The sequence below is a fragment of the Pristiophorus japonicus genome, chromosome 18 (assembly GCF_044704955.1).
Source record: "Pristiophorus japonicus isolate sPriJap1 chromosome 18, sPriJap1.hap1, whole genome shotgun sequence".
Lineage (NCBI taxonomy): Eukaryota > Metazoa > Chordata > Chondrichthyes > Pristiophoridae > Pristiophorus > Pristiophorus japonicus.
The window spans coordinates 24328074-24356047 of record NC_091994.1 but is presented as its reverse complement, the minus strand read 5'-3'; the positions used below and the strand labels follow the sequence as shown (position 1 = coordinate 24356047).

The 27974-nt window shown below is 41.3% G+C and overlaps 1 protein-coding gene across 1 annotated transcript; it reads left to right on the top strand.

Moving 5' to 3' along the window:
* The first annotated feature begins 7053 nt into the window (after window positions 1-7053).
* tbxa2r (thromboxane A2 receptor) lies at window positions 7054-27717 on the top strand. Its single transcript, XM_070860824.1, has 3 exons — window positions 7054-7237; window positions 23960-24816; window positions 27375-27717. The coding sequence occupies exons 2-3, from the start codon at window positions 24025-24027 to the stop codon at window positions 27624-27626; spliced, it is 1044 nt and encodes a 347-aa protein (XP_070716925.1). The 5' UTR covers window positions 7054-7237; window positions 23960-24024; the 3' UTR covers window positions 27627-27717.
* The last annotated feature ends 257 nt before the right edge of the window (window positions 27718-27974 follow it).

Here is a 27974-nt window from a genome sequence, read left to right as displayed (position 1 = left end):
GAAACAGGCTGTTACAACATAGAAAGAAAGTTTTCCATTTATAGCTTAGCACCTTTCATGACCTCAGGACATTCTAAAGTGCTTTACAGCCAATGAAGTACTTTTGAAATGTAGTCAATGTTGTAATGTAGAAAACGCGACTGCCAATTTGTGCAAGGAAGTTCCCATAAGCAGCAATGCGATAATGATCAGATAATCTGTTCTAATGATGTTGGTTGAGAGATAAACATTGGCCAGGAATAAAACAGTAAAAATTACAAAATTTACAAGGTTATTAAACTTATCCCTACAGTAGAATTTCTGTGTTTGAAACAATTTTTAAACAATGTTTAGCCAATGCCTGTGTGAGAAGCCTGGGTCTTGAATTCAGAGTCCCATCACCATAGTCTGTTGCTCCACGATACAAAGAAGTTCGACTGTTAACTCTTAACTCCCCAAGACATCCAACATACATCTCTCCAACAGTTATAAGAAACCCACCCTAAACAGATGCACAGTAAAGAGCTTCTCCCCCCATTTCAAATGCAGAGACTATTTATATTAGCGTAGTACTTGCAGGGGTTAAAATTTGTTATTTACCTTCAATGATTAAGGAAAATACTAAATATTTATTTTCCAAGAATTAATCAATAATCCCTTATTTCACCAGCTCTGTAAAGGAATGGCTCTCACAAACTTTTTTTTACAAATTCTTTCAGTGCAAATGTACAACCTGCCCCCAAACATACACTTCGCACCCCAGCACCCAACTTAAAACAAGATCGGCTAGAAATTCGTCTCAGACGATGGCGCAAAACAGGCGGTATCAGATCGGCTGCCCGTTATAGGCAGCGTCTGTTCCACTGCAATCAATGGCACTGATTCAGGCGCTGCTTATAATGGGCGGCCAATTCGATACTGCCCGTTTTGCCTCACCGTCTGAGATGAATTTCTAGGCCAATATAATTTTATTCATATATTTAGTATACATCTGTTACATATCAGACATCAGACACCGGATGTTACACAACAGAAGTGCCACTTTGTTATGGAAAGGAAACAATCTTAAAAAGAGAAAGAAAGCCAGTCACAACTTAGAGTCTGACATTTGCAAGTAATTTACTGACCTCAGCTACAATTGCTTGGATTGCCACAAGGAGTATTTGAGCAGTTTGTCAACATCCTTCGCCTGCTCCACGATGACATGCAGGCCGTGATCCTTACCAGCGGATCCATTACAGACCCAATCCACATCCGGACCAGGGTCAAACAGGGCTGTGTCATTGCTCCAACCCTCTTAATCTTCCTCGCTGTCATGCTCTACCTCACAGTCAACAAGCTCCCCGCTGGAGTGGAACTAAACTACAGAACCATTGGGAAGCTGTTTAATGTACGCCACCTCCAGGCCAGGTCCAAGATCACCCCAACCTCTGTCGTTGAGCTACAGTACGCGGACGAAGCCTGTGACTGCGCACATTCTGAGGCTGAATTTCAGGATATGGTCGATGTATTCACCGAGGCATATGAAAGCATGGGCCTTACGCTTAACATCCATATGACAAAGGTCCTCCACCAGCCTGCCCTCGTTGCACAGCACTGCCCCCAAGTCAACAAGATTCATGGCAGGGCCCTCGACAACGTGGACCACTTCCCATACCTCGGGAGCCTCTTATCCACAAAGGCAGACATTGATGCGGAGATTCAACATTGTCTCCAGTGCGCCAGTGCAGCCTGAGGAAAAGAGTGTTCGAAGACCAGGCCCTCAAATCTACCACCAAGCTCATGGTCTACAGGGCTGTAGTAATACCCACCCTCCAGTATGGATCAGAGACATGGACGATGTACAGAAGACACCTCAAGTTGCTGGAGATATATCACCAACGATGTCTCCGCAAGATCTTGCAAATCCCTTGGGAGGGCAGGTGCACCAACATCAGTGTCCTCGTCCAGGCTAACATCCCCAGCATTGAAGCACTGACCACACTCGATCAGCTTCGCTAGGTCGCATGTCAGACACGAGACTCCCTAAGCAATTGCTCTACTCGGAACTCCTTTACGGCAAACGAGCCAAAGGTGGGCAGCGGAAACGTTACAAGGACCCTTCAAAGCCTCCCTGGTAAAGTGCAACATCACCACTGACACCTGGGAGTCCCTGGCCGAAGATCGCCCTAGGTGGAGAAAGTGCATCTGGCCGCGAAGTGAAGAGGTCAGGCGCAGGCAGCGAAAGGAGCGTGCAGCAAATCAGTCCCACCCCACCCCCCTTCCCCCGACGAATGTCTGTCCCACCTGTGACATGGTCTGTGGCTCTTGTATTAAACTGTTCAATTAGTAAAGTACACAGTTTAGGAGTGGAAGCAAGTCTTCCTCGACTCCAAGGGATTGCCTATGATGATAATGATGATTTCAGCAGTGAGTTTAAAGGGGCAACACAGATAAGCAGCTATATTCACAGCCATGTTCCAGATCCCAGACTACCCAGATGGTTATCTTGACAAAAAAGCAACATATGACGGATGCTGGAATCTGAAATAAAAACAGAAAATGCTGGAAATACTCAGCAGCTCAGGCAGCATCTGTGGAGAGGGAAACAGAGTTTCTGTGGAGAGAGTTCAGGTCGATGACTCATCGTCAGAACTGGAAAAAGTTAGAGATGTAACAGTTTGACACAGTTGGTTGCACTCTCACCTCTAAGTCAAACATTTGTGAGTTCAGCCTCCATTACGAACTTGAGCACTTAATATAAGCTGATGTTGCAGTGCAGTGTTGAGGGAGAGCTGCATTGTCAGTGGCACCATCTTTTGGATGAGATGTTAAATTTTTGCCCAATCTGCCTACTCAAGTGGACATAAAAGATCCTATGGCAATATTTGAAGAAGAGAGGGACCTTCCTATGAGCCAATTGGCTGCAGGGTTTACCTACATAACACTACCTCAAAAGTAATGCAGTCGTTGTAAAGCGCTTTGGGACAACCTGCAGATCTGATTAGATGCTATATAAATGCACATTCTTCATTATTCCTCCTGGATCGACTAGACTTATATTTAATGCAATTTAGAAGAATGAGAGGGGATCTTTTACAGATATATAAAACGAAAGAGTGACTAAAGTAAATGTTGGTCCCTTAGAAGATGAGAAGGGGGATTTAATAATGGGAAATGTGGAAATGGCTGAGACCTTAAACAATTATTTTGCTTCGGTCTTCACAGTGGAAGACACAAAAACCATGCCAAAAATTGCTGGTCACAGGAATGTGGGAAGGGAGGACCTTGAGATAATCACTATCATTAGGGGGGTAGTGCTGGACAGGCTAATGGGACTCAAGGTAGACAAATCCCCTGGTCCTGATGAAATGCATCCCAGGGTATTAAAAGAGATGGCAGAAGTTATAGCAGATGCATTCGTTATAATCTACCAAAATTCTCTGGACTCTGGGAAGGTACCAGCGGATTGGAAAGCAGCTAATGTAACGCCTCTGTTTAAAAAAGGGGGCAGACAAAAGGCAGGTAACTATAGGCCGGTTAGTAGTGGGGAAAATGCTTGAAACTATCATTAAGGACGAAATAGCAGGACATCTAGATAGGAACAGTGCAATCAAGCAGACGCAACATGGATTCATGAAGGGGAAATCATGTTTAACTAATTTACTGCAATTCTTTGAGGATATAACGAGCATGGTGGATAGAGGTGTACAGATGGATGTGGTGTATTTAGATTTCCAAAAGGCATTCGATAAGGTGCCACACAAAAGGTTACTGCAGAAGATAAAGGTACGCGGCTTCAGAGGAAATGTATTAGCATGGATCGAGAATTGGCTGGCTAACAGAAAGCAGAGGGTCAGGATAAATGGGTCCTTTTCGGGTTGGAAATCGGTAGTTAGTGGTGTGCCACAGGGATCGGTGCTGGGACCACAACTGTTTATAATATACATAGATGACCTGGAAGAGGGGACAGAGTGTAGTGTAACAAAATTTGCAGATGACACAAAGATTAGTGGGAAAGCGGGTTGTGTAGAGGACACAGAGAGGCTGCAAAGAGATTTAGATAGGTTAAGCGAATGGGCTAAGGTTTGGCAGATGGAATACAATGTCGGAAAATGTGAGGTCATCCACCTTGGGAAAAAAAACAGTAAAAGGGAATATTATTTGAATGGGGAGAAATTACAACATGCTGCAGTGCAGAGGGACCTTGGGGTCCTTGTGCATGAAACCCTTGGGAAAAAAAACAGTAAAAGGGAATATTATTTGAATGGGGAGAAATTACAACATGCTGCAGTGCAGAGGGACCTTGGGGTCCTTGTGCATGAATCCCAAAAAGTTAGTTTGCAGGTGCAGCAGGTAATCAGGAAGGCGAATGGAATGTTGGCCTTCATTGTGAGAGGGATGGAGTACAAAAGCAGGGAGGTCCTGCTGCAACTGTATAGGGTATTGGTGAGGCCACACCTGGAGTACTGCATGCAGTTTTGGTCATCTTACTTAAGGAAGGATATACTAGCTTTGGAAGGGGTACAGAGACGATTCACTAGGATGATTCCGGAGATGAGGGGTTTACCTTATGATGATAGATTGAGTAGACTGGGTCTTTACTCGTTGGAGTTCAGAAGGATGAGGGGTGATCTTATAGAAACATTTAAAATAATGAAAGGGATAGACAAGATCGAGGCAGAGAGGTTGTTTCCACTGGTCGGGGAGACTAGAACTAGGGGGCACAGCCTCAAAATACGGGGGAGCCAATTTAAAACCAAGTTGAGAAGTAATTTCTTCTCCCAGAGGGTTGTGAATCTGTGGAATTCTCTGCCCAAGGAAGCAGTTGAGGCTAGTTCATTGAATGTATTCAAGTCACAGATAGATAGATTTTTAACCAATAAGGGAATTAAGGGTTATGGGGAGTGGGCGGGTAAGTGGAGCTGAGTCCACGGCCAGATCAGCCATGAGCTTGTTGAATGGCGGAGCAGGCTCGAGGGGCTAGATGGCCTACTCCTGTTCCTAATTCTTATGCTCTTATGTTCTTATGTTATCTCATAGAAACATATAACATTCTGACGGGATTGGACAGTTTAGATGCAGGAAGAATGTTCCCGATGTTGGGGAGGTCCAGAACCAGGGGTCACAGTCTAAGGATAAGGGATAAGCCATTTAGGATCGAGATGAGGAGAAACTTCTTCACTCAGAGAGTTGTGAGCCTATGGAATTCTCTACTGCAGTAAGTTGTTGAGGCCAGTTCGTTAGATATATTCAAAAGGGAGTTAGATGTGGCCCTTACTGCTAACGAGATCAAGGGGTATGGAGAGAAAGCAAGAATGGGGTACTGAAGTGCATGATCAACCATGATCGTATTGAATGGTGGTGCAGGCTCGAAGGGCCGAATGGCTTACTCCTGCACCTATTTTCTATGTTTCTATGTTAAGCAATGCCTTGGGAAATCGACTAATATAGTTTTGAAAGAAACTATTTCAATTGAGTCAGTGACAGATTCTGCAAGCCTTTGGAGGAACGGTATTAAAAAATTAAGTCTGTGGTTGCTGAAACACTAATGGCACAGTGCTGGCTTCTACTGAGGCATTTCACTTTTGCCCTTGTTACTTCAGGTAACATCTGAGAGAATTAATTACCAAATGTTTATTTTCAATACTACTAGAAGGAACATAGCTAGAATTTCCAAAAAATCCACCATCGCCCGATTGCTGCCCAAAATACCGCTAAGATTCTCAAATTATCGCCAGCAAAAAATTCCATTAAAAACATTTTTTAATCCGCCCAGTGAAAAAAAAATGGGCCTTGCACTCCAATTCTTGTCGGAAAATGGAACCTTGGGCAGTTCTTAAAAAAATGGGCAATAATTACTAAAACTTACACTGAGGCTGCGGTCTAGGAGGAGAAAAACACAAAAAATATTTTTTCAAAAAACATTAAATAAAAAAAATCAGAAAAACATTCTCAGGGCCCTTTACACTTAAATCACTGCAAGAGAATTTTAAAATAATTAGTAAGTATCCATTTACTTACTTTTTTTGCAGGGCTACTTACCTACTGCCCAGCTCTCGCTGCTTCTCGTTGGCGTTTTTTTTAAATACTTACCTACTGGCCACCACTGAGCCAAAAATTGGGCGATGGCTGTCTATGGACGGTGCACGTCCAATAGACCGCCATCGATGGTACTTCGAAACCACCGGCGGAACTCAGCTGTGGAAATTTTCGCCGACCCGGTTCTTGCCCAAAACGACCAATACCGCTGAGAAACCGGGCGGCGATGCAGTGGACATTCTAGCCCATAAATAGAAACTAGAATATCCCACCTTATGAGTCAGCAAATATCAGAACTTGTCAAATGATTTGCTGCAATATCCCTGGTTGACAATTCCAGCCATCATTTCATTGCGATCCCTTGCTGTTTACCCAATGGCAATCGAGGTATAAAGTAGTGAATGGGAAGTGGGAAGTTTTATTATGGGGCTAAGATATGAATTCTGATTAATAAGCTTTGATTCTGATTAATAAGCTTCGGGAGTTGATATCTCAGCACTTGCAGACTGCCCTCTATTCATGTGATGGGTTGTGGAGAAGAAATGAACCAGGACATTTCTGTTATGTCTTTTGGTTGGATTGCTGGATTGTTCAGAGTGAATAATTTACTCGGCATCTCCAAAAGGCTGGAGTTTTGACAAGCTCTGATGTTTATATATAAATAAAAACTTATCTACTGTTTGATGTTACAAGTCGGGAACAAAATAATGACCGCTGTTGAAGGGCCTGTACACGAAGATTTAACCCATCTGTTGACCCATTTTTAGATGTTGGCGGACCTGTTCTATATTTGCAGCATTTTTGGGGGTAAAACGCTCCGAGAAGAACAAGCGACGCCCGTTGCTTTGAAGTTGCTTCTGTTAAACAGTAGCGAGCGCCAGCTGCGGGGTGACTTTCTCAGACTCTCAACTTGCTGAGCTCTAGCTTTCTGACAAGTGTTCTGTCCTGTCTCCACTGACAGGGGTAGGGACACCTGGCTCGCTCCTCTGTTTAAAGTGAAGAGGGGACGCAACAGCAAGCCCCTCCCCCACCACCACCACCAAAAAGTCTACAACTATCTGGGGAATGTTTCCTGGAAAAATATCGACCATTCAGGAAATACGTGGGGTGGAAACTGACGTCTTATAAAAGGCTCGGCGCAGATGGGGAACTACACTTTCTCACAAACCTCGGATGCACGCAGTCTGCAGCGACCAGGCTGCCACTCGAACGAGTCTCTTCAACCATTGAGAGAAAGGTAATAGAGGCTGTATTTTTTCTGTTTGTTGCGGAGCGTAGAACACATTGGGAACTTCAGAGTTCCCAGTGAGATGTGCATTGTGGAGGTTGGCAAGTATTGATAACTTTGTCTCAACCTCTGTACCATAACGCTGCAGGCTAGTTGGTCAGTATCTGGGCATCATTCTTGCATTAGTTGTTAAATACTGGTAATATGTGAAGATCTATTTAATTTTCATACGAAAAAGATAATGTTAGAAATACATATTTGCGTATACCATCGAAATGAAACGAATTTTGGAAAGTGGGCTGATGTAATGCGCAATGATATTTACAAGTTGCGTGCTGGGGTTTAGCAGCTGGTTATTTTAAATTCTCTGTGTATATAATTATATTTGGCGAGGGTGGAGATTCAAAATTATTTCAGAGGGTCCATCACGGCTTTTTTGCCAAGGCACAAAACAGAATTGGGTATAAAAGGATGTGGGTCGCGGTATATAACCTGTTGATACTCCGGAAATATTGAAGTTGTTGGTAATCAGTTTTTACATCGAGCAAAAGCTGAGAATAATGCACTGAATCCCAGAGGTACACGTGACGACCTGACTGTACACTAAGGTGAGGTAGACATTTTAAACCGAAATATAATAATTGAAATGGAAATAGAGGTAGGATCGATTTGTCTGTTTATGATAACAGTTCCAGTGTTGTGCGTTGTTCGACTGTGGCGGGGTTAGATGAATGCAATGATCCCTTCTTCACTTAAATGCGATGTGAAGCTTTTAAGTATTTGCTTGGGGTTTTCTATGTTCTTAATACCCTCTATTTCCATTTCAATTATTATAATTCGGTTCAAAATTTCTACCTCTCCTCAGTCTACAGTCAGGTCGTCATGTGTACCTCTGGGATTCAATGTATTAACATTTTAAAATAGCTGCTTGGTTACCATTCGTATATCAGTGGGGGTGACTGAGATTCATTGCCCGTGTCCATTCGGTTGGTAATTGGCATAATGGTATACTACATTCCAGAAAAGCTTCGAATAACTGGTAAGAACTCGGCTTGTGGGAAAGTGAAAGTTTAAATCTGATAATAAATTCCTCGGTGAATGAACGAGACTCTGAGCGCGATCTAATTTAAGTTTTTTTTAAAGAATAGGTAGGGAAATTGTAAAGCTGACCACTGTTTTGATCACTGTGGGGAAGGATTCACCTATCAGGACACAAGTTAAAAAAAGAGGTAGAGCGAAAAGGTAACGTTAGGAAGAGCTCTCAGAGCTGGAGCATAAGATATCATGGAAGGCCATGGAAATGTAAGAAAGCACAGCTTGAACCCCACCGTGGCAAATTGTGGAAATGAATTCACTAAATGTGGTCGTTTGTGGCTAGCACCCGGAAATGGCTATGAAAGCTGATGAATAGCCATTAAAAACCCAAATGGTTCATTAATGTTTCCTCAGGAACCTAACACTGGTACCCAGTCTGGCTTACACGTGACTCCAGTCCCACACTATATTGACCATTAATGCCTTCAGGGTCACCAAAGAATGGACAATAAATACTACCTTACCAGTGTCACCCCATTTCAAGACCAAATTTTTTTTAAACTGCTTTTGAATAAAGGTTGAGGAAGCGGTTCAAAGGGGTTAAGCTCCCTTAATCAGTTGGTTCTAATGGCCTTTTCCTTCCTCCTGGAGCTTCTTATGTTCGTGTGAATGCCTCAGTGCCATCAAACTACATAATTACAAGAAAATTGAAGATAATGAGACTGTGCTTTCTCTTCTGAATAAATACATATCTAATGTCCTAAGATAATTGCTGTCTTGACCATTTACAGTCTGCTTGATGGTCTTGGAGCCATCGCAAGTATTCTTGATATAGCTTTGAATTTACAGTGTAATGCTATTTGCGAGAATACTAACACTGACAGTTTTGCTGCATGGCATTTCAAATGTGACGAGAAAACACATTAGTGAATGACCTGCAAATCTGATCTGTGCGAAGAAAATGCCTTGCCACTTTCCTGGATTGAAAATCATAATAAAAAGGCACAAGATCATACTTTGTACCTCCACTCCTTCTTCACTGTATCACAAATATATGGTATTTGCCAGCCTAAGCAGGAAAATTGTTGAAGGATCATAATCAATTTTACATTTTGTAAACAAGTGACTGAAAATTATAAAAATTTAGAATAGCAAAAATCTGCCCCAACATTTAATTTGATTTAAATTAGCTATACAGTCCTCATCGCTTATACCAGGCGCTTTTGTGCAAATATGATTTGCCCGCTATACATGATATATGACATATATATACATGCTGTATAATGTGGTAGCTTTAATAACATTATAAACAGTCAGACTGGTAAGGAGTTAAGTTTCCTATTTCCCGACTGTCTGAGATTTGGACATATTATACTCTACATGGTGATTCATTACAGATGGACTAAACAAGAAATGGAACTGGCTACAACACTCAACTATGTGTATCAGAGAGCACAGTGGATATTCAAAGCTTTAAGTAATATGAAATTAAAACAATAAAGAGCCAGCATGGGCACGATGGCCTGAATGGCCTCCTTCTGTGCTGCATGATGCTAAGTGCTGAAAATATTTGGCAGGTGTTGACGGACTTGCAGTGTATGTCTAGAATGTGTATTTATTTCAAAGTTTCAGAGTTTGACATTTCTTTCTTTTATCTCTAGATTAATATGGGCTGTTAACAACCTTCATTGATTTTTCTTTTCCTCTATTTTTTCCCTCAACATTTGAGGATTACATCTGAACACAAGGTCATTGAGAACGTTGGCCCATTTGGTGAATCAGTCTGTATTTTGAGGGCAATTACTGGAAAACATTGCTGTGGAATTAAATAATCATTGCGTTATTTAACTTGCATTACAAACAGAATTCAATCATCCATTCTGTTCCTGCAGGACATGGCATGTTATTTTTGAGATTGAAGGGGTCATTTTCCAATTTTCCATCTCTGAGCTGCTGCCAATGAAAAATAAAGTTTGGCCATTTGTTAACATTAGATTTTATTATAATTTAAATCATATAATTGGAAAATGATATGCAGAGAGCATCCAAGTTTCCAATGTGTGCTAACTATTGGCAGGATTTCTTGTCAGAAAATGGTTTCTTAAATTGATATAACGGGACAGGATGGCATGTCACACTGGTGAAGCAAATTATGAGTACTCTAATGTGTTGTGCCATCCAGTGGTAGGATAAAGATCATGAAAATGGCTTCCGTAAACACCAATTTCTTCATTTCAAATGTGGTGTTGGAAGATAGTAAGGAACTTCTCGGAGCAAAGAGAGATTGGTGGTAAATTTCTTGTGTCACAAACATTATATAACTCCTCGTAACCTGATGCAGAGCTGTATGATAGGAAGCCAGCCACTGGTGGAACAGATAAACACACTGTCTTTCCTGCTCTGGGATTTGGGTTCAATTCTAGCAGAGAAGGTCAAAATGACTGTCTGGTGGCCTTGCAGGTCCTGTGTGAAGTGAATTTGTCCGGTCTCAATCCAGCTCCCAGTGGGCTTGGAACCACAGTACAAAACTACCATAATATGGCTCCAAATCGGAAATCTTATTCGGAGAAGCCACAAGGATGGCTGATAAGGGAAATAAAATTGTTACAACTGGTGCAGTGAGGGAGATCTTTGGAGGTTGGGATTAAGTCATGTTCCTCAGGACAGAATAGAGCAGTTTATTGTTTCATTTTCTGCCAATTGTCATCCCCCTCTCCTTTTCTCAAAGTGTTGACCCCTTTGCTAAGGGCACTGGTCACCCAGTGATACCCTGCCTAAATGCCTGTTATTCATGTATGAACCTTGACAGTGAATGGTGTCAGGCTATTCAAACACAGACAGCATCACTCAATGCCGCCACACGTTTATTTCCATCAAAGGTCACCGGATAGTAATCAGGAGTAGGAAACCTGGAAGAGTGTAAAGATACAAAAATTCACGTTTCAAATACATGGTGCTTGCAGGTTAAATATAACGATACATCCGGGCTTTTTGCTATGAATGTGCCTCCATTAGTAGCTATCCGGGTCGGTGAGTTGAGAGAACGGCCTGGATTTTAACTTCCACCAGGTGAGGCTCAGTTAAAACGGAGTGACGGACTTACCCCGATTCCTGCCCCAATCTGACGGCCCACAATTTAAAATTGCAGAAGGCAAGGACACCAGCCCCAAGCCGACAGGCTCCTCCTCAAATATGCAGATCAGACTCCAATGATGTAATTGGGCCCCATCTGCTATCTTAACTTGAGGGCTGAGCAGGGGAGCAGTGATGGCTTCCCCACCCAATCAAACCTGCTGAGAGCTGGATCGTAGGCCAAAAGAGGCCCAGGCAGGTAAGTTATTTTAAGATTTGTTAGGTTTTCCTGTGGACCAGTAGGAGTAGGAGTGCTCCTCTTGGACCCTATAAGGAAATCTTGGATCGCTTTTGCCTCGAGCTTCCACCCCCCCTTTCCCGAACACGATCGCCCCCCTTTTCACCATTTTCCTGACTGCCATTGCAGTGGATGCCCTCCTCCCCCCCCACTCCCCACAAAGTATGCTCTCACCCGCCATCCAGTTACTTCTGCCTGGAATCCGGCGGACGCAGGCCTGGATATGGAAATGAGGCTCCTGAGTTAAAATCTCATTGGATATCGGCATGTCAGCTTGTTGCTCGCCCAGGCCCCTCACACAGAAGGATCCCACCAGCAATAAAACCAGGGCCTACGTGTTTGGTTATGGTTTCTGGAAATTGGCAACCTTAAGAAGACCTATTTGCCTAGAGAACAATTGTTGGGGGGTAGGGCTGGCAGTAGATCCTGTCAGGGAATTTCCCCCTGTGCTGCTATAACTTTGGCAAAAGTTGAGCAAAGGCCCCGTTTCCATGGGTAACAGGATTTTCGATGTAGTTATGACGATACAGCAGGAGGTCCCGAGTAAATTCACCCCTTGGATTAATTAAAAATATCACAATTCATAGAATTCCATAGCATGGTATTCTTTTAAGTAAATATAATATCTTCATTGCCTTGTTCCTAGTCTAAAATGGAAGTCATTGGTGGGAAATGTACAAAATTAGATCTAACGCATCCTAATATGAATAAACCCAGTTGTCCAACCAATTCTTCCGTGTAGTACACTGCAAAGTATGTTTAATTTCAGTAATGCTGATTAATGCTACATGTTAAAATACATTCAAAGCACACAGTGATTTTTTTTATGTCTGTTTCGGGGATATTATGATTTTACAAATGGACTCCGTTGAGAAGCATAACCAGTAAAATACTTTTCAGCTACAGACTTTAAAAAAAAGTGAAACGCAGCAAGATTACCATGTAGTACTTTATTCATTACTAAGGAGTTTATATTCATGTGAAAACAGCTACAGGACTCAAAGTTATGGAATTGTTTTTCTCCTTGGTGTTCAGTATTTCTTTGATAGTGTTATTTCACTGACAACTACATCTTTACAACTTGAGGTTAAATAATCTTATTATTGCTTTGTGTCTGACTGCGGAAGAGACAATGCTATTCCTTCTATCATTTGGCGTGGGTGAGCTGCTGTCAAAATACTGAGCAAATATCATCAAACCCTATAGAATAATGGGTATGATATTTACTAGGATTGCAGTGACTTCAGTGATGATGGTAATACAGTGATTCATGCTGCATTTTAATGTGGAACAGATGGAGAGTGTGTGTTATGAATTGCAATATTTAATGGGTTTAAGGTCAGAAGCCAGTAGGCTGATATTTTATGTTGCTTTGAAATCGATTGCAACCATCTAAAAGTTGCTTTTGCTGAATCCAAGTCAATGTTGGAGAAGTTCAATTTGAGGTCTCAGCTTTGAGTTCATCTCTTACATCTCAGTCACTTGACCTATTGCCAGAGGGGATCAACATCTCCCAGTCACCCCAATAAATCAATCACTTTTAAAGCATCTTTCACTCAATTTCATCAAACTTTTACTTTCAAATCATTTCCAAATGGAACTTAAGTTGTTAATGAAGTCTAGTTAAATCATATCACTTTTTTTGCAATTCATCTATTATAGTGTTAAAGTCAGATAGACATGGTAGTATTTTTGAATTTTTGTATTGTATATGTGTACAAAATTGGAAACACATTCTATGCTTTGGGTGCATATCCTTCTTCAGAACTCAAACCCTTCTTGAGTTCTGATAATGGGCACGCACATGAAATGGAGACTGTCTCTTTGCTCCACAGATACTGATTGACTACTGTGTGTGTCAAGCTTTTTCTGTTTTTCTTTTGGAAAACCAGCATCTGCAGTATTTTTCTTTACTTAAAAAAAAATAATTCTTGGGATATGGGCATCGCCAGCAAGGCCAGCATTTATTGCCTGTCCCTAGTTGCCCTTGAGAAGGTGGTGGTGAGTCTTTTTGAACTGCTGCAGTCTCACAGTTCTGTTAGGTAGGGATTTCCAGGATTTTGGCCCAGCGATTATGAAAAAATGGCAGTATATTTCCAAGTCTGGATGGTGTGTGACTTGAAGGAGAATTTGGAAATTAATGTTGTTCCTGTGCACCTGCTGTCCTTGACCATCTAGATGGTGGAGGTTGAGGAGGTGCTGTTGAAGAAGCCATGCCAGGTTGCTGCAATACGTCTGTTGTTTCACCATGCCTGCTGACCTATAGATGGCACATTTCACAACTCGCTGCCTTTTGGAGAAGGGATAAAAGGCTGGCACAGTTCTATCCTGCATCGTGAAAGTCACTTACCTTTTTCCTTTAGTGGCTATTATTGCACCAACTGGAGAGGTGCATGGTCCAAACTGTCCTTAAACCAGAAGATTAGGATGGGACTGGGTTAGGCTACAACTGGGGCATAACTGGTCAAATTGAATCAAACAAACAGTTATTTTTACAGATTGGTGGATAACAAAATGAGTAGAGCAAATCAGCACCAATTTCGGGGATTAACATCCTGTGCTCCAAGGATGCCTGAAAGATGCCTGTCCTAAAATTGGGTTGGGCCATTGTTCAGGTGCCCTCTGGGCGCCTAAAACTGGTGTTAGGTCCCTTACATATGTAAATGAAGGGCCTAATGACTGTTTTAGGCCACGTTACAGAAATTGGTCTGTGATGAGTGGAGCAGGGTTCGGGCCTACCCCGTTCAGATTCCTCAGTGGCCACTGCGGCCTAAGCAGTGGATGCCAACAAAAGGTTTTTTTTTAATCCCAAAGATGGTACTGTGGAGCCAGAAGGAGCTGGAGTTCTCCCGCGACTCCATAATAGTCACAACGTTGTTATCATATTATGGCCATAAAATGAACCCCAGTGTTTTTCTACATTGAGTTCATGCAAGATAAGTGTCAGAATTGGAGCACAACAAAACTTTCATTAAACCAAACCTGATCCAGTTTCTTTTTCCAAGCCATGATCCAGGATACAGCCTTTGATCACTATCATTGTATATCACCTGAATGGTAATCCAAAGTTGAACCTCGGGACAGTTTTTCCTTCCATCCATTTTCAGTCTGTCCTATATTGGATAACCAATTGAACTGAGGCAACTTTTATCTTATTCGTTCCTGGGATGTGGATGTCGCTGGCAAAGCCGTAATTTATTGCCCATCCTTAATTGCCCTTGAGAAGATGGTGGTGAGCCGCCTTCTTGAACCGCTGCAGTCCCCGTGGTGAAGGTACTCCCACAGTGCTGATAGGGACGATGAAAGAACGGCAAAATATTTCCAAGTCAGGATGGTGCCTGACTTGAGGGGAACATGAAGGTGATGGTGTTCCCATGCACCTGCTGCCTTTGTCCTAAGTGGTAGAGGACATGGTTTTTGGAGGTGCTGCCGAAGAAACCTTGGTGAATTGCTGCAGTGCATCTTCTAGTTGGTACACACTGCAGCCACATTGCGCTGGTGGTGGAGGGAGTGAATGTTTAAGGCGGTGGATGGGGTGCCAATCAAGCGGGCTGCTTTGTCCTGGATGACGTCGAGCTTCTTGAGTGTTGTTGGAGCTGCACTCATCCAGACAAGTGGAGAGTATTCCATCACACTCCTGACTTGTGCCTTGTAGATGGTGGAAAGGCTTTGGAGAGTCAGGAGATGAGACACTCGCCGCAGAATACCCAGCCTCTGACCCGCTCTTGTTGCCACAGTATTTATGTGGCAACTCTCTAACTTGGTACCAGAACAAAATGATTTGCTGGATTGTTTAGGTTTCATCTGAACGCTGATTGCTAGATTCCACTAGAGTTCCTTTTTGCAACAGCATTTCCATTTAAAATCCCAGACGTGTTGTTGCTTTCCCCCTTCTCACTCCCCATTACAGCTTTAATCTTTCCTGGACGCTCTGGTCCTTCCCAGACTCTCTATCTCCACAACTCACAGAAAACGACCTACCACAGAGATTCCTTGTTTACCTCAACTTGACTTTGTAATTTTTAATTTTGTTATTCACCATGCCTTTCCCCTTTGCATAAAAATATTTAAGCAAGATGCTTTTTCTATTTTTCCAAAGGGCAGGTCCTGCAAATATGTAAATAAATTGGTTCCGCTCTCAGTATACAGCTTCGAAATAGGAGTCAATAAATTACTGTGGTGATTGTAACGTGTGATTGCTTAATGTGTTCAAAGGAAATTCTTCGGCCCATTTTTTATAGCTGAGCTATTTTAGATGGGTTATACATCCACTAAAACAGCCCACAGACGAATATCGTACAAACCCATTAAATATTCATACACTAAAATTTCTCAGTCATTTCTAGGCTATTTATTTTGAAGGCACTGATTTTAAATATTTAGCATACTTTAAAGTTCAGTATTATGATTTAACCTTTGCCTCATGTTTGTGTCAGATACCAGTAAATATCTCCTTATTTGGTGTTTCATGAGAGTTAGAATAATGAAATTATTCTCATGACATTCTGTTAGCGGAAATTCCACCACAGTTGCCAAATGTGTACTGCTGGTTCATTTATGGATCACTCATTTTTCTTTTCAAAAGGTGTCCCTGCCAAAAATGGAAACATAGTATTGCTGAATTGCTACTGTGGGGACATTAATTTCACAGACTAGTATAGTAATAATTGTGTTGTTATTTGTTGCCAACCTCTCAGTTTTGTGTCTGAATCCGTTACAAGACTGGTGTCATTGTCATTATGTTTTAACAGAGTTCAAAGCCAGCACAAAACAACATGGTTGGTAAAAGTTTGTATGAAGTAAACAAATTGTCTCCTGAAATTTGTAAAACTCTGTAATATATCCACATACTTCAATACTTCTATAGTACACAAATAGAAAGCATTGCTGTCTGGTGATATCATGCTCTCAGCCTCTATATGACTTATGTTAAAGCCTAATGACAATTACACTAGTCTTTTAACAGATTGACAGAGTAAATGTTTCCACTGGCGGGAGAGTCTAGAACTAGGGGGTCACCATCTCAGAATAAGGGATCAGCCATTTGGGACTGAGATGAAGAAAAATGTCTTCACTCAAAGGGTTGTGAATCTTTTGGAATTCCTGACCCCAGAGAGCTGTGGATGCTCAGTCATTGAATATATTCAAGACAGAGATCAATAGTTTTTTGGATACTAAGGGAATCAAGGGATATGGGGATCGGGTGGGAAGGTGGATTTGCGGTCAAAGATCAGCCATGATCTTAGTGAATGGCGAAGCAGGCTCGAAGGGCCGAATGGCCTACTCCTGCTCCTATTTCTTATGTTCTTATGTTCCAAGCTTTTTGTGATCTTTCATGAAAGTTGGGTCCAAATTAGTCTAGTTCTTTGTCTGTTCTGAGCTCAGGAAAAGGTGAGAAAAAGCAGACCCATCAATGCTCATGCTATCCACTAGATGGTGCAACCTTGAGGAACAAAAAGCAGAAGGAGGCAAGACCCAGAAAAATACACATTAAGAAATAGCAAAATACAACAAGAAACAAAGGAGAGGCAGAAAGGCTTTAATTTGCTCAAACCAATGGTCAAAATCATACTATATGGTAAATAACAAGTCAACCACTGGAATACTGAATGGGAAGAATTGCTCTAGTCGCTGTGTGCTTTTTGAATGTTTAACATTGCTACACACGCTAATTTCCTTTATTTAAAAAAAACTATATATTCTTCTGATTCAGGTATCAGCACAGGATTTCAGAATATGCTTCAGAAATGATCTCTCAGAAGAGGATTCATTCCTGATATAGACTATTAAAATGGAGAACTGAATTGGCCGGTCACAACCATTTGCACTGTTATACCCCTTGGAGAGCACAATCAGATGTGAATTTTGTGGACATATTGAAAGAGTTGTGAAGGGCTTTAGGAAGAGAATTCCAGAGTGCATGGACATAATGGCTGAAGGTTCCATCACCAATAGTGGAATGGAGAGGCAGGACATGCACAGTAGTCCAAAACAATAATCAGAAGAGTGGGCAGTGCATACTGGGACTTAGAGCTGAAAAAGATTGCGTGGGTAGGGTGGGAGATAACAAGGTCTAGTTTGAAAATGGGAACAAAAAGGCAAAATGCTAGGAGAATGGGGAACAAACAGAAAAGTATAAGGATCAGAATGATAGAGATCTGGGACTTAGTGGAGGGTACAGTTGTGGCAGAGTTTCAGACAAATTGATATTTATGTAAGGAAGAATTCAGGAGGTCAGTGAGAAGGGAGTCGGAGAAATCAGGCTGGGAGGTGGAGAAGATATTAAGGGTTTTATCAGTAGTAGAGGTGCAAAAATGACTTAGGTGCATCACATTACATAGGTGGAAGTAGGAAGACTTGGTGATGGACAGGATGGAGTCAAGCAGGGCGCTGCGACTGCATACTGTTAGGCTCAGTTTGAGGAAGCAGTGAGGAAAGGGCATGAAATAGAAGCTAAGGCTTGCAGTTTCTGGCAGGAGCTGAATCAGATTGCTCCACTCTGGATGATGTTCAGCTGGATAAAGTTCTGGCTCATCCATGACACACTGTCAGACAGACAGTTGGAAGGCACAGCGATGGTTATGGAATCAAGGGACGTGGTGGAGAGATAAAGTTGCCTGCTCTTGGCATACAGATAGGTTTCCAGATAATGTTAGCAAGGAGCAGCATGTAAATGAGGAAAGGAGTGGCCAAGGATGGGTCTTCGAGCACACTAGGGATGACCATGCAGGCATGAGAGGAGAGTCGTTGGTGATTTATAGCTTTGTTGGTGAAAATATAAATGGAATCAGAATAGGACACTGCGGCGAGGTGGCGAAGGAGGATAGAGTGATTGACTGTATTGAAAGCTACAGAGATACTAAGCAGGAATGGCATGTTGCTGTCACATAGAATATCTTTACACACTGACATAATCCTCTACCATTCCTCGATGTGAACATCTGTTCTCGAAAATTGCCATGCTGCTGCTTATCTCCTGAAGAGTCAGGTCACCACTGGTGTTAATCATTGCCACATCTGTTGCATCAGCTGGAAGGGCAGGAAGTCTGTATCTTCTGGGCAGTGGGTGTCACCAGCCACCATTACTGCTGTGGAATTTTGATTGAAGGTTGCATCTGTAGGCTCGAGGCTGGTTTTGTAGCAGTAGCCTTCATCATCATCATCATAAGCAGTCCCTCGGAGTCGAGGATGACATGCTTCCACTCTTAAAGCGAGTTCTCAGGTGACTGAGGAGTCCAATGCGGGACTTACAGTCTCTGTCACAGGTGGGGCAGACGGTGGTTGAAGGAAAGGGTGGGTGGGGTTGATGCATGCTCCTTCCACTGTCTACGCTTGGTTTCTGCTTGTTCTCAGCGACAGGACTCGAGGTGCTCAGTGCCCTCCCGGATGCTCTTCCTCCATTTTGGGTGGACGTGGGCCAGGGATTCCCAGGAGTCAGTGGGGATGTTGCACTTTATCAAGGAGGCTTTGAGGATGTCCTTGAAGTGTTCCCTCTGGCCACCTAAGGCTCGCTTGCCGTGTTGGATAACGTGGACCATTTTCCATACCTCGGGAGTCTACTATCAGCAAGGGCAGACACCGATGACGAGGTCCTTCTTTAGTCTAATAATTGGATTGAAAGCCATGAAGAAGCAGTGTAGTCCAGCTCGTGGTTGAAAGGAGACAATAATTCCAACAGCCCCCCCAACCCCTACCTTCCACACCCCCATTCAGTCTGTTTGGAGCATGTCTCTATGTCCACTAATCAAAACTTTAACTACCTTGCTCCTCTGGAGAGTAAATTTATTGTGGCAAAAAAACAAAGTCAGGAAAGGATAAAAAAATGTTACAGCAAGATATTTTTCAACTACTTTTGAATAATACCTCACACCTAGATTAAAAATGGCAATACCATACCATAATCTTTAGCAGAAGCCAAAGCATCTTCTCATACTGAAAATTAGCAATATTCTAAAATGGTTTTGATTGCAACAAAACAAACCATATGGGAAGTAGCTTGCTAGAGGGTTGTGCTGCTGCTATCAAAGTTTATCATTTCTGAAAGCTGCACTGCCCAACATATTTTTATTTTATACTTTAGGATTATTCATTAAAATAATGAGCTTCTGAAAAGAATTGTCCCAAAATGACTTTGCTTCAAAGAAACCTTAAAGTAATAAAACACAAATACGTTTTACATTTGAATCAATTGATCACACCCATCTTGGACAAATGCAGGCTACATTACATCATGTATAAGAATGATCCTCTTATCCTCACTGGTCCACACCTGGTTCCTTTCCTCACAGAATATTAAAGTTAAAATCTTCATCCACATCTTCAAATCCATCCACTGCCTTATTCAAGCTGTCCTCCAGCCTCATCCAGCTTTGCATCTCTTCCCACGCCATTCAATCCATGCTTTCATAGTCGTACAGCATGGAAGGAGGCCTTTTGCCTCATCAAGCCTGTGCCGGCTCGTTGAAAGAGCTATCCAATTAGTCCCACCCTTCTATCCATTCCCCATAACCCTGCAGTTTATTTCCTTTCAACTATATATCCACTTCCCATAGAAAGTTACTATTGAATCTGCTTCCACCACCCTTTCAGGCAATGCATTCTAGATCATAACACCATTGGTGGCAGAGCCTTCAGCTGTCTCAGCCCCACTTTTTGGAATGCCTTCCCTGAACTCATCAGACTCTCTACTTCTATCTTTATTTTTGAAAACTTCTTTAAGCCTATCTTTTCGGCTAAGTTTTCAGCCACCTCCCCTCTCCTAACTTTCCCTCGCTGGCTCAATATATGAAGCTGTAGTTTGTTGGATTACCTATTTCCCCTCTGTGAAATACCTTGTGACATTTTATAGGTTAAAGGTGCTATATAAGTTCAAGTTGTTGTTGCTTCGCTGTTGAAAGGGGAATCCCCGGTACCGGTGTATCAGGATGTAATATTATTCATCTGGGTTAAGCATGATAAATCAGCCTGGAAATGAAAATTGCATTGTTTAAAATCTTATTTTTCATGTAAAACAATGTGATTCTAAATTTAAATTCCAGGGGACTATTGTATAATTCTGCTAGAAATTAAGCTGGGGCCTTGTACAGCTTTCAAGGTGTCAGTTTTTCTTTAATAAAATGATATAATAATTTTAAATGGCCGATTTTCTTGCTGGAGACCAGTTTTAAGCTGTCATGAGATATATAAAGGATGTGTCATGGCCAGTTGTGAGATAAGATAAATATTTGCAAGTTAAACAGGCTGGCTAAGTCAGTTGTGTCAACCTCACCAGAAGCAACATTCGTCCTGTCTCGCTGCTGGTTATAACCTCAGGAGCTCAGCTACACTAAAGGTTACTGCAGAAGATAGAGGTACGCGGAGTCAGAGGAAATGTATTAGCATAGATAGAGAATTGGCTGGTGAGCAGAAAGCAGAGAGTCGGGATAAATGGGTCCTTTTTGGGTTGGAAATCGGTGGTTAGTGGTGTGCCACAGGGATCGGTGCTGGGACCACAACTGTTTACAATATACATAGATGACCAGGAAGAGGGGACAGAGTGTAGTGTAACAAAATTTGCAGATGACACTAAGATTAGTGGGAAAGCGGGTTGTGTAGAGGACACAGAGAGGCTGCAAAGAGATTTAGATAGGTTAAGCGAATGGGTGAAGATTTGGCAGATGGAATACAATGTCGGAAAATGTGAGCTCATCCACCTTGGGAAAAAAAACAGGAAAAAGGGAATATTATTTGAATGGGGAGAAATTACAACATGCTGAGATGCAGAGGGACCTGGGGGTCCTTGTGCATGAATCCCAAAAAGTTAGTTTGCAGGTGCAGCAGGTAATCAGGAAGGCGAATGGAATGTTGGCCTTCATTGCGAGAGGGATGGAGTACAAAAGCAGGGAGGTCCTGCTGCAACTGTATAGGGTATTGGTAAGGCTGCACCTGGAGTACTGCATGCAGTTTTGGTCACCTTATTTAAGGAAGGATATATTAGCTTTGGAGGGGGTACAGAGACGATTCACTAGGCTGATTCCGGAGATGAGGGGGTTACCTTATGATGATAGATTGAGTAGACTGGGTCTTTACTCGTTGGAGTTCAGAAGGATGAGGGGTGCTCTTATAGAAACATTTAAAATCATGAAAGGGATAGACAAGATAGAGGCAGAGAGGTTGTTTCCACTGGTAGGAGAGACTAGAACTAGGGGGCACAGCCTCAAAATACGGGGGAGTCAATTTAAAACCGAGTTGAAAAGGAATTTCTTCTCCAGAGGGTTGTGAATCTGTGGAATTCTCTGCCCAAGGAAGCAGTTGAGGCTAGCTCATTGAAAGTATTCAAGTCACAGATAGATAGATTTTTAACCAATAAGGCAATTAAGGCTTACGGGGAGAGGGCGGGTAAGTGGAGCTGAGTCCACGGCCAGATCAGCCGTGATCTTATTGAATGGCGGAGCAGGCTCGAGGGGCTAGATGGCCTACTCCTGTTCCTAATTCTTATGTTCTTATGTATTTCTCCTGCCACATGTTAATATTGTCTGATGGAAAAATGTAATTCCTGATATTTTTATGACATCAGAAATCTTGCATACAAAACATCTCTTACAATATGCAAGTGGTGACGTCTGACGCATTTACTTTTTTAATCAAGGGGCCGCAAACAGTATGTAACATATTAAAAAGTGGAGTTTATCAGAGTGCTTTATTAGAAAGTGTTAATGCATGCCATTTTCAATGTATCTTGTACTAATGACAAGTCGGGAAAGGATTAATAATGGAATGTGATTAATGCGAATGGAGATAAACAGATATTTAACCTATCAGAAAGAAAAAATTAGAGACACAAAACAATATATTATTAAGCTTGAGTTGCATAATTTGAAACTGTTTTTAATGGAGCTAAAATGATGATGATTTACTTTCGTTAACGGCATGGAATAATCCCACATTTTTCAACCAGCACAATAATAAGCCGAATAATATACTCTGTGGATGGCTTGCATTTCTGTCATGTCTTAAACTATCATTCACCGAGTGCTTGTTTGTAGTTAGCGCCTGACATGATCAATATTTATAAATTAAGCTGACTGGACAAGTCACAATTGAGAAAAGTGGAAGAGAGGTGTGGTCAGCCTCATAAGTGGGTACATTGGCCCTATCTCACGCTTCTCTACAGTTAGTTACAGAGCGAGAATGGTAGAGATCTGCCCGCCCTCTCAGCCATTGTATGAGGCATGGGTGCTTAAAGAAGGGAATAGATAAACAGAAAAATTATTTAAAGTATTTTTAAGAATCACAATTGAAATTAACAATCTACCTTTAAAGTAAATAGAAAAATATATTTGCAGTTTCTTTGTTTACAGTGTATGGAGTACCAGTGTAAAAATGACACTGCCTTATTTTATCTTCAGCTTATGTATCCTGCATTTGTCCAGGGTAGGTCTGATCAATCAATCCACTTGTAAAAAGTAATTCTGTTCTATAATTTCAATATATCTTTGAAGCAAAGTTTTTTCGGGGTAATTTCTTTCAGAAGCTCATTTTAATGAATATTCCTAAAGTATAACTAAAATAATAAGTGGGGCATCGGGGAGAAAAAATAAATTTGATACTTTAAAAATGTTTATATAGCACAACCGACAGGATGGTGGATGGTAAACCATCAGTTCTGAAGAATATTTTTGAAGTTAGCTGCCCAGATACCCCATAGCATCTTTTTGTAATTCAACCTAAATTGTGCAAAGAATAATTTAGGCTCAAAGAGATAAATGAAGCACTTCACTATGTGTGAAGGTGCATAACCGATAAACAACAATTTATTGACCAAAGTGGATTTCTAAGAATATTGTTTTGCTGAGAGCTTAACGTAGATCCACTTATAGAGCAATTTGCATCCTGCAAACCTTACTTTCTATTTTAGGAATCTAGACAGGGTGGAACATAAGTTATGAATAACGTAAGCTATTAGGAAAGCATGGACCATCTGAGCTGAAACAAAATTAATACCAGATGCAAAGAGGATGTTGTTTATGCTCAAAATTAGCAGGCTGAACCCATCCTTCCACAGTCCTGGTATGAATTCTTGCGTAGCCTTTAACGGGGTCACTCAATACCATTCCATACATTTAAAAGGTTTTCCAATCTTACTGACAATAAATGTCATTCTTAACATATCTCTGATGTTGGCAGCTTTGTATCCCGGTCCAAACTAAATGTAGCCTTATAATGTAGGCCTGACTTAATTGAGAGTGCGGCATTTTACTAAGTTGGAGATTAGAATTGCTATTCCAGTTTAGCAGCAGAAGCACCTATATTTATGTATGCTAAATTAAATCACTCTTTTCTTGTAGGAGTCCTGAAAGTAAATCGTCTAGTGCACCGCTCAGAAAAAATAAACCCAGTCTTCAACACCATCATGAGTGAAGCCACTGTGGAACCATCTGTGTACAATTCTACGATGCTGAGTAAAAACAACAATTCTACACCCAGTACACATGCATCCCCTTGGTTCTCAACCGTATTTTCAGCTGTTGGACTTATCTCTAATCTGATCGCATTTGTGGTGCTAATAAATGCTTACAGAAAAGCAAAAAGCAGGTCAAGATCTTCCTTCTTGATTTTCCTATGTGGCTTGGTTCTGACAGATCTTTTAGGCCTTGCTGCAACTGCATCTATCGTTCTTACTTATCATCATACAACTTTCAAGTGGGCAGAAGTCGACCCTCAGTGCCACCTTTGCAGATTTCTGGGATTTTCAATGGTGTTCTTTGGACTCAGCCCTCTGCTGCTGGGGGCTGCCATGGCAGTGGAGCGCTTTTTAGGAATAAACAAGCCATTCCTGCGTTCTACCAATTCCTCAAAACGTCGTGCTTGGGGTACCGTCTTTCTCGTTTGGCTGTTTTCTTTTTGTATTGGACTGTTGCCTATTTGTGGACTCGGACATTATACACACCAGTGGCCTAATTCCTGGTGTTTCTTTAATATGACAAACAGCACAAGCGATGTTACATTTTCATTATTGTTTTCTAGTGCGGGATTGTTATCTCTTGCAATGTCTGTTTTCCTGAATACAATCAGCGTGGTTACGCTGGTCAAAGTGTGCTTTAACCGATTAAGTGTCCAAAGGAGCAGAGACCATGAAGTAGAAATGATGGTACAACTGTTGGGTATAATGGTTATAGCAACAGTCTGCTGGGCTCCATTGCTGGTAAGTACCAATCAATCCTGACTCTGTTTTAACACTGTTAATCACTGGATAAATTGCTAATTGACCTTTCCAAGACCATTTACAAATTAATAATAGCAGCAGCCTATAGTATAGGTAAATGTTATTGAGCACATCTTTCAGCTACTCAGATTAACTGCGAGCATAATTGTGTAGTTCTTTAATGAATGAAGTCCCAGTGGTCACAAGGTGACCTGCCCTTGCTTTTTATTTTCCATCAGATTTCTATCAGACTTTAAAATGTGGGTTTATTAGAGTTGTATGCTTAGTCTGGATATCAGATTGAACTCACTTAACCAAGCGAAAGGAATCAATTCTGAAACTGCATGAAAGCAGTGGAATACAAGACTGATGTCAAATAGTTTTATAACACCGTTGACTTTGCATTTGTGATGTTGGGAATTTTTTGATAATGTTTCTTAATAAGAAAGAAAAAAGAAAGACTTAAATTTATATAGCACCTTTCATGACCAGCAGATGTCTCAAAGCACTTTACAGCCAATGAAGTACTTTTGGAGTGTAGTCACTGTTGTAATGTAGGAAACGCAGCAGCCAATTTGCACACAAGCAGGCTCCCACGAACAGCAGTGTAACAATGACCAGATAATCTGTTTTTTTGTTATGTTGATTGAGGGATAAATATTGACCAGGACACTGCTCTTCTTCAAAATAGTGCCATGGGATCTTTTATGTCCACTTGAGAGAGCAGACGGGGCCTCAGTTTTACGTCTCATCCGAAAGACGGCACCTCCAACAGTGCCACACTCCCTCAGCACTGCACTGGGGTGTCAGCCTAGATTTCTTGTGCTACAAGTTCCTGGAGTGGTACTTGAACCCACAACCTTCTGATGCAGAGGCGAGAGTGCTACCCACAGCTGACACATTCATCACAATAATATCGAAATATTATCAAAACTCTTCAATTATAAACACAATTGTAGAAGTTAAGGGGAATCATTTTTGCCATTAATTGTAATGTGTTATTGTTCCTTGCTATCATTGTCTCTGATGAATGTTTGCACTACTTACCATAATGACACTGAATTCTCTGCTTAACAGCAGGATGAGAAAGCTCCAATAAGATGCTAAACTAAAACCTCATCTAAAGCAAGAAAGAACTTGCATTTATATATCGTCTTTCACAACCTCAGGACACCCCAAAGAGCTTCACAGATAATGAATTACTTTAGCAGTGTAGTGATTGTTATAATGTAGGAAAACACAGCAGCCGATTTGCACATAGCAAGATCTCATAGACAACAATTAAATAGTGACCAAATCTGTTTTGAGTGCTGTTGGTTCATGGATAAATACTGGGAGCACTCCCTGGTATTCTTTGAATAGTGTCATGGGATCTTTTATACCTACCTGAGAGGGCAGTATCATCCGAAAGACGGCACCTCTGACATTATGCGCTGGGATTAAGCGCTCAAATCGCTGGAGTGGGACAAGAACCCACACCTGCCTGTTCTGTCTATTGAAATGGAAATTAACAGGGTGCTCTCCCATTGTCCTGTCCAAAATGTCTTCCCCAATCAACACCACCAAAACGAGATTCACCCAACTATTCACATCATTGCTGTTTGTGGAATCTTGCTGGTTGCAAAAAATAGCGGTCATGTTTGCCTACACGAAGAGTCACTGTATTTCAAAATAATTCACTCTCTGTGAAGCACTTTCAGACTTTTCTGCAAGACGTGATAATGCGATGTGTGAATCAGTCTTTCTTCTTTACTGTAAGATTTTAAAATTCTCATCCTTGTTTTCAAATGCCTCCTTGGCCTCGCCCCTCCCTATCTCTGTAATCTCCTCCAGCCCCACAAACCCTGAAATATCTGCGCTCCTCTAATTCTGCCCTCTTGAGCATTCCCGATTTTAATCACTCAGCCATTGATGGCCGTGCCTTCTGTTGACAAGGCCCTAAGCTCTGGAATTCCCTCCCTAAATCTCTCCACCTCTTTTCTCATTTAAGATGCTCCTTAAAACCTACCTCTTTAACCAAGGTTTTGGTCATCTGTCCTAATATCTCCTTATTTGGCTTGGTGTCAAATTTTGTTCCTGGGACGTTTTACTACGTTAAAGATGCCACGGTTAGTTCTACTAAAGTTTTTACTATACTTTGCCTGACATGACATATGGGATTGCAAGATGGTGGTGGTGGTGTGGTGTAAGTGTTCTTACCTAAATGCATAATGAGGTCTGTTGCATTTATTCGATGTAACAATGCCCATCTTGCCAAGGAAATAAAAGGATCTGAGATTTTAAAAAATATTCAAGGTGACGACAATTATATAAATTTTGCAGTTCTGTAAATTGGTGTTATTTGAAAATATTCAAAGATAGTTGACTGCAAGTATTACATATGGAAGGATGCATGTGTTATTAATAACATTAGTTTTTGCATAGCCTCTTCCATATCTCAAAGTTGCTTTACCCAATGAGTTTTTGAAGTGCGGTCACTGTTTTTATTCAGACAAACTCATGGAACAAATAAATAGCCAATGCAAAAGTAAATAATACTTGTTTGTTGATTTCCATAGGTATTTATCCTCAAGAAGGCTTTTACAGATTCACCGAATGACTTACACATGGCAAAAACTTTAATTGTTTGCATTCGAATTGCCACATGTAACCAGATCCTGGATCCCTGGGTTTATATATTATTTAGAAGATCGGTTTTGAGGAAGATCAACCCAAGTATTCGATCGAGACCTTCAATCGCATCATTATATCCCACTATAAATGCATCCTATAGTAGAAGATTCACAGAAGCATCAATGATAACTGCATAGTGTATTATAGCTGAATTCATCAAACAAGATTAATTTGTACTTATTGTAAATAATGTATTTTATATTATATTAAAGCTTGCTTCTTTCTAAATATGGGTAAAGCACAGAGTGACTTGGTGGCCTGACCTTTATTCTCAGAAGAGCACAGGCTGAATAGTATTTAAATAGGTTTCATGTCAAATTATATATTTTATATAAAAGTGCTTCTTAAAATGCATTGGTCAACCCTGGCTTTCCCATACATATAGGAGTAAACTGAATCATTTTGCAATTTGTCAACCAATGTTGCATTGTACCCAATTATCCCAGTTGAAGATCGAGTGCCAGTGAGAACTTCTTAAAAGTGCT

What these genes read in the sequence shown, in the direction of transcription:
- tbxa2r (XM_070860824.1), top strand. Translation starts at nt 24,025, where the DNA reads ATGAGTGAAGCCACTGTGGAACCATCTGTGTACAATTCTACGATGCTG. An exon ending in TCTGCTGGGCTCCATTGCTG is followed by an intron (nt 24,817 to 27,374) that starts GTAAGTACCAAT and finishes TGATTTCCATAG; the next exon opens with GTATTTATCCTCAAGAAGGC.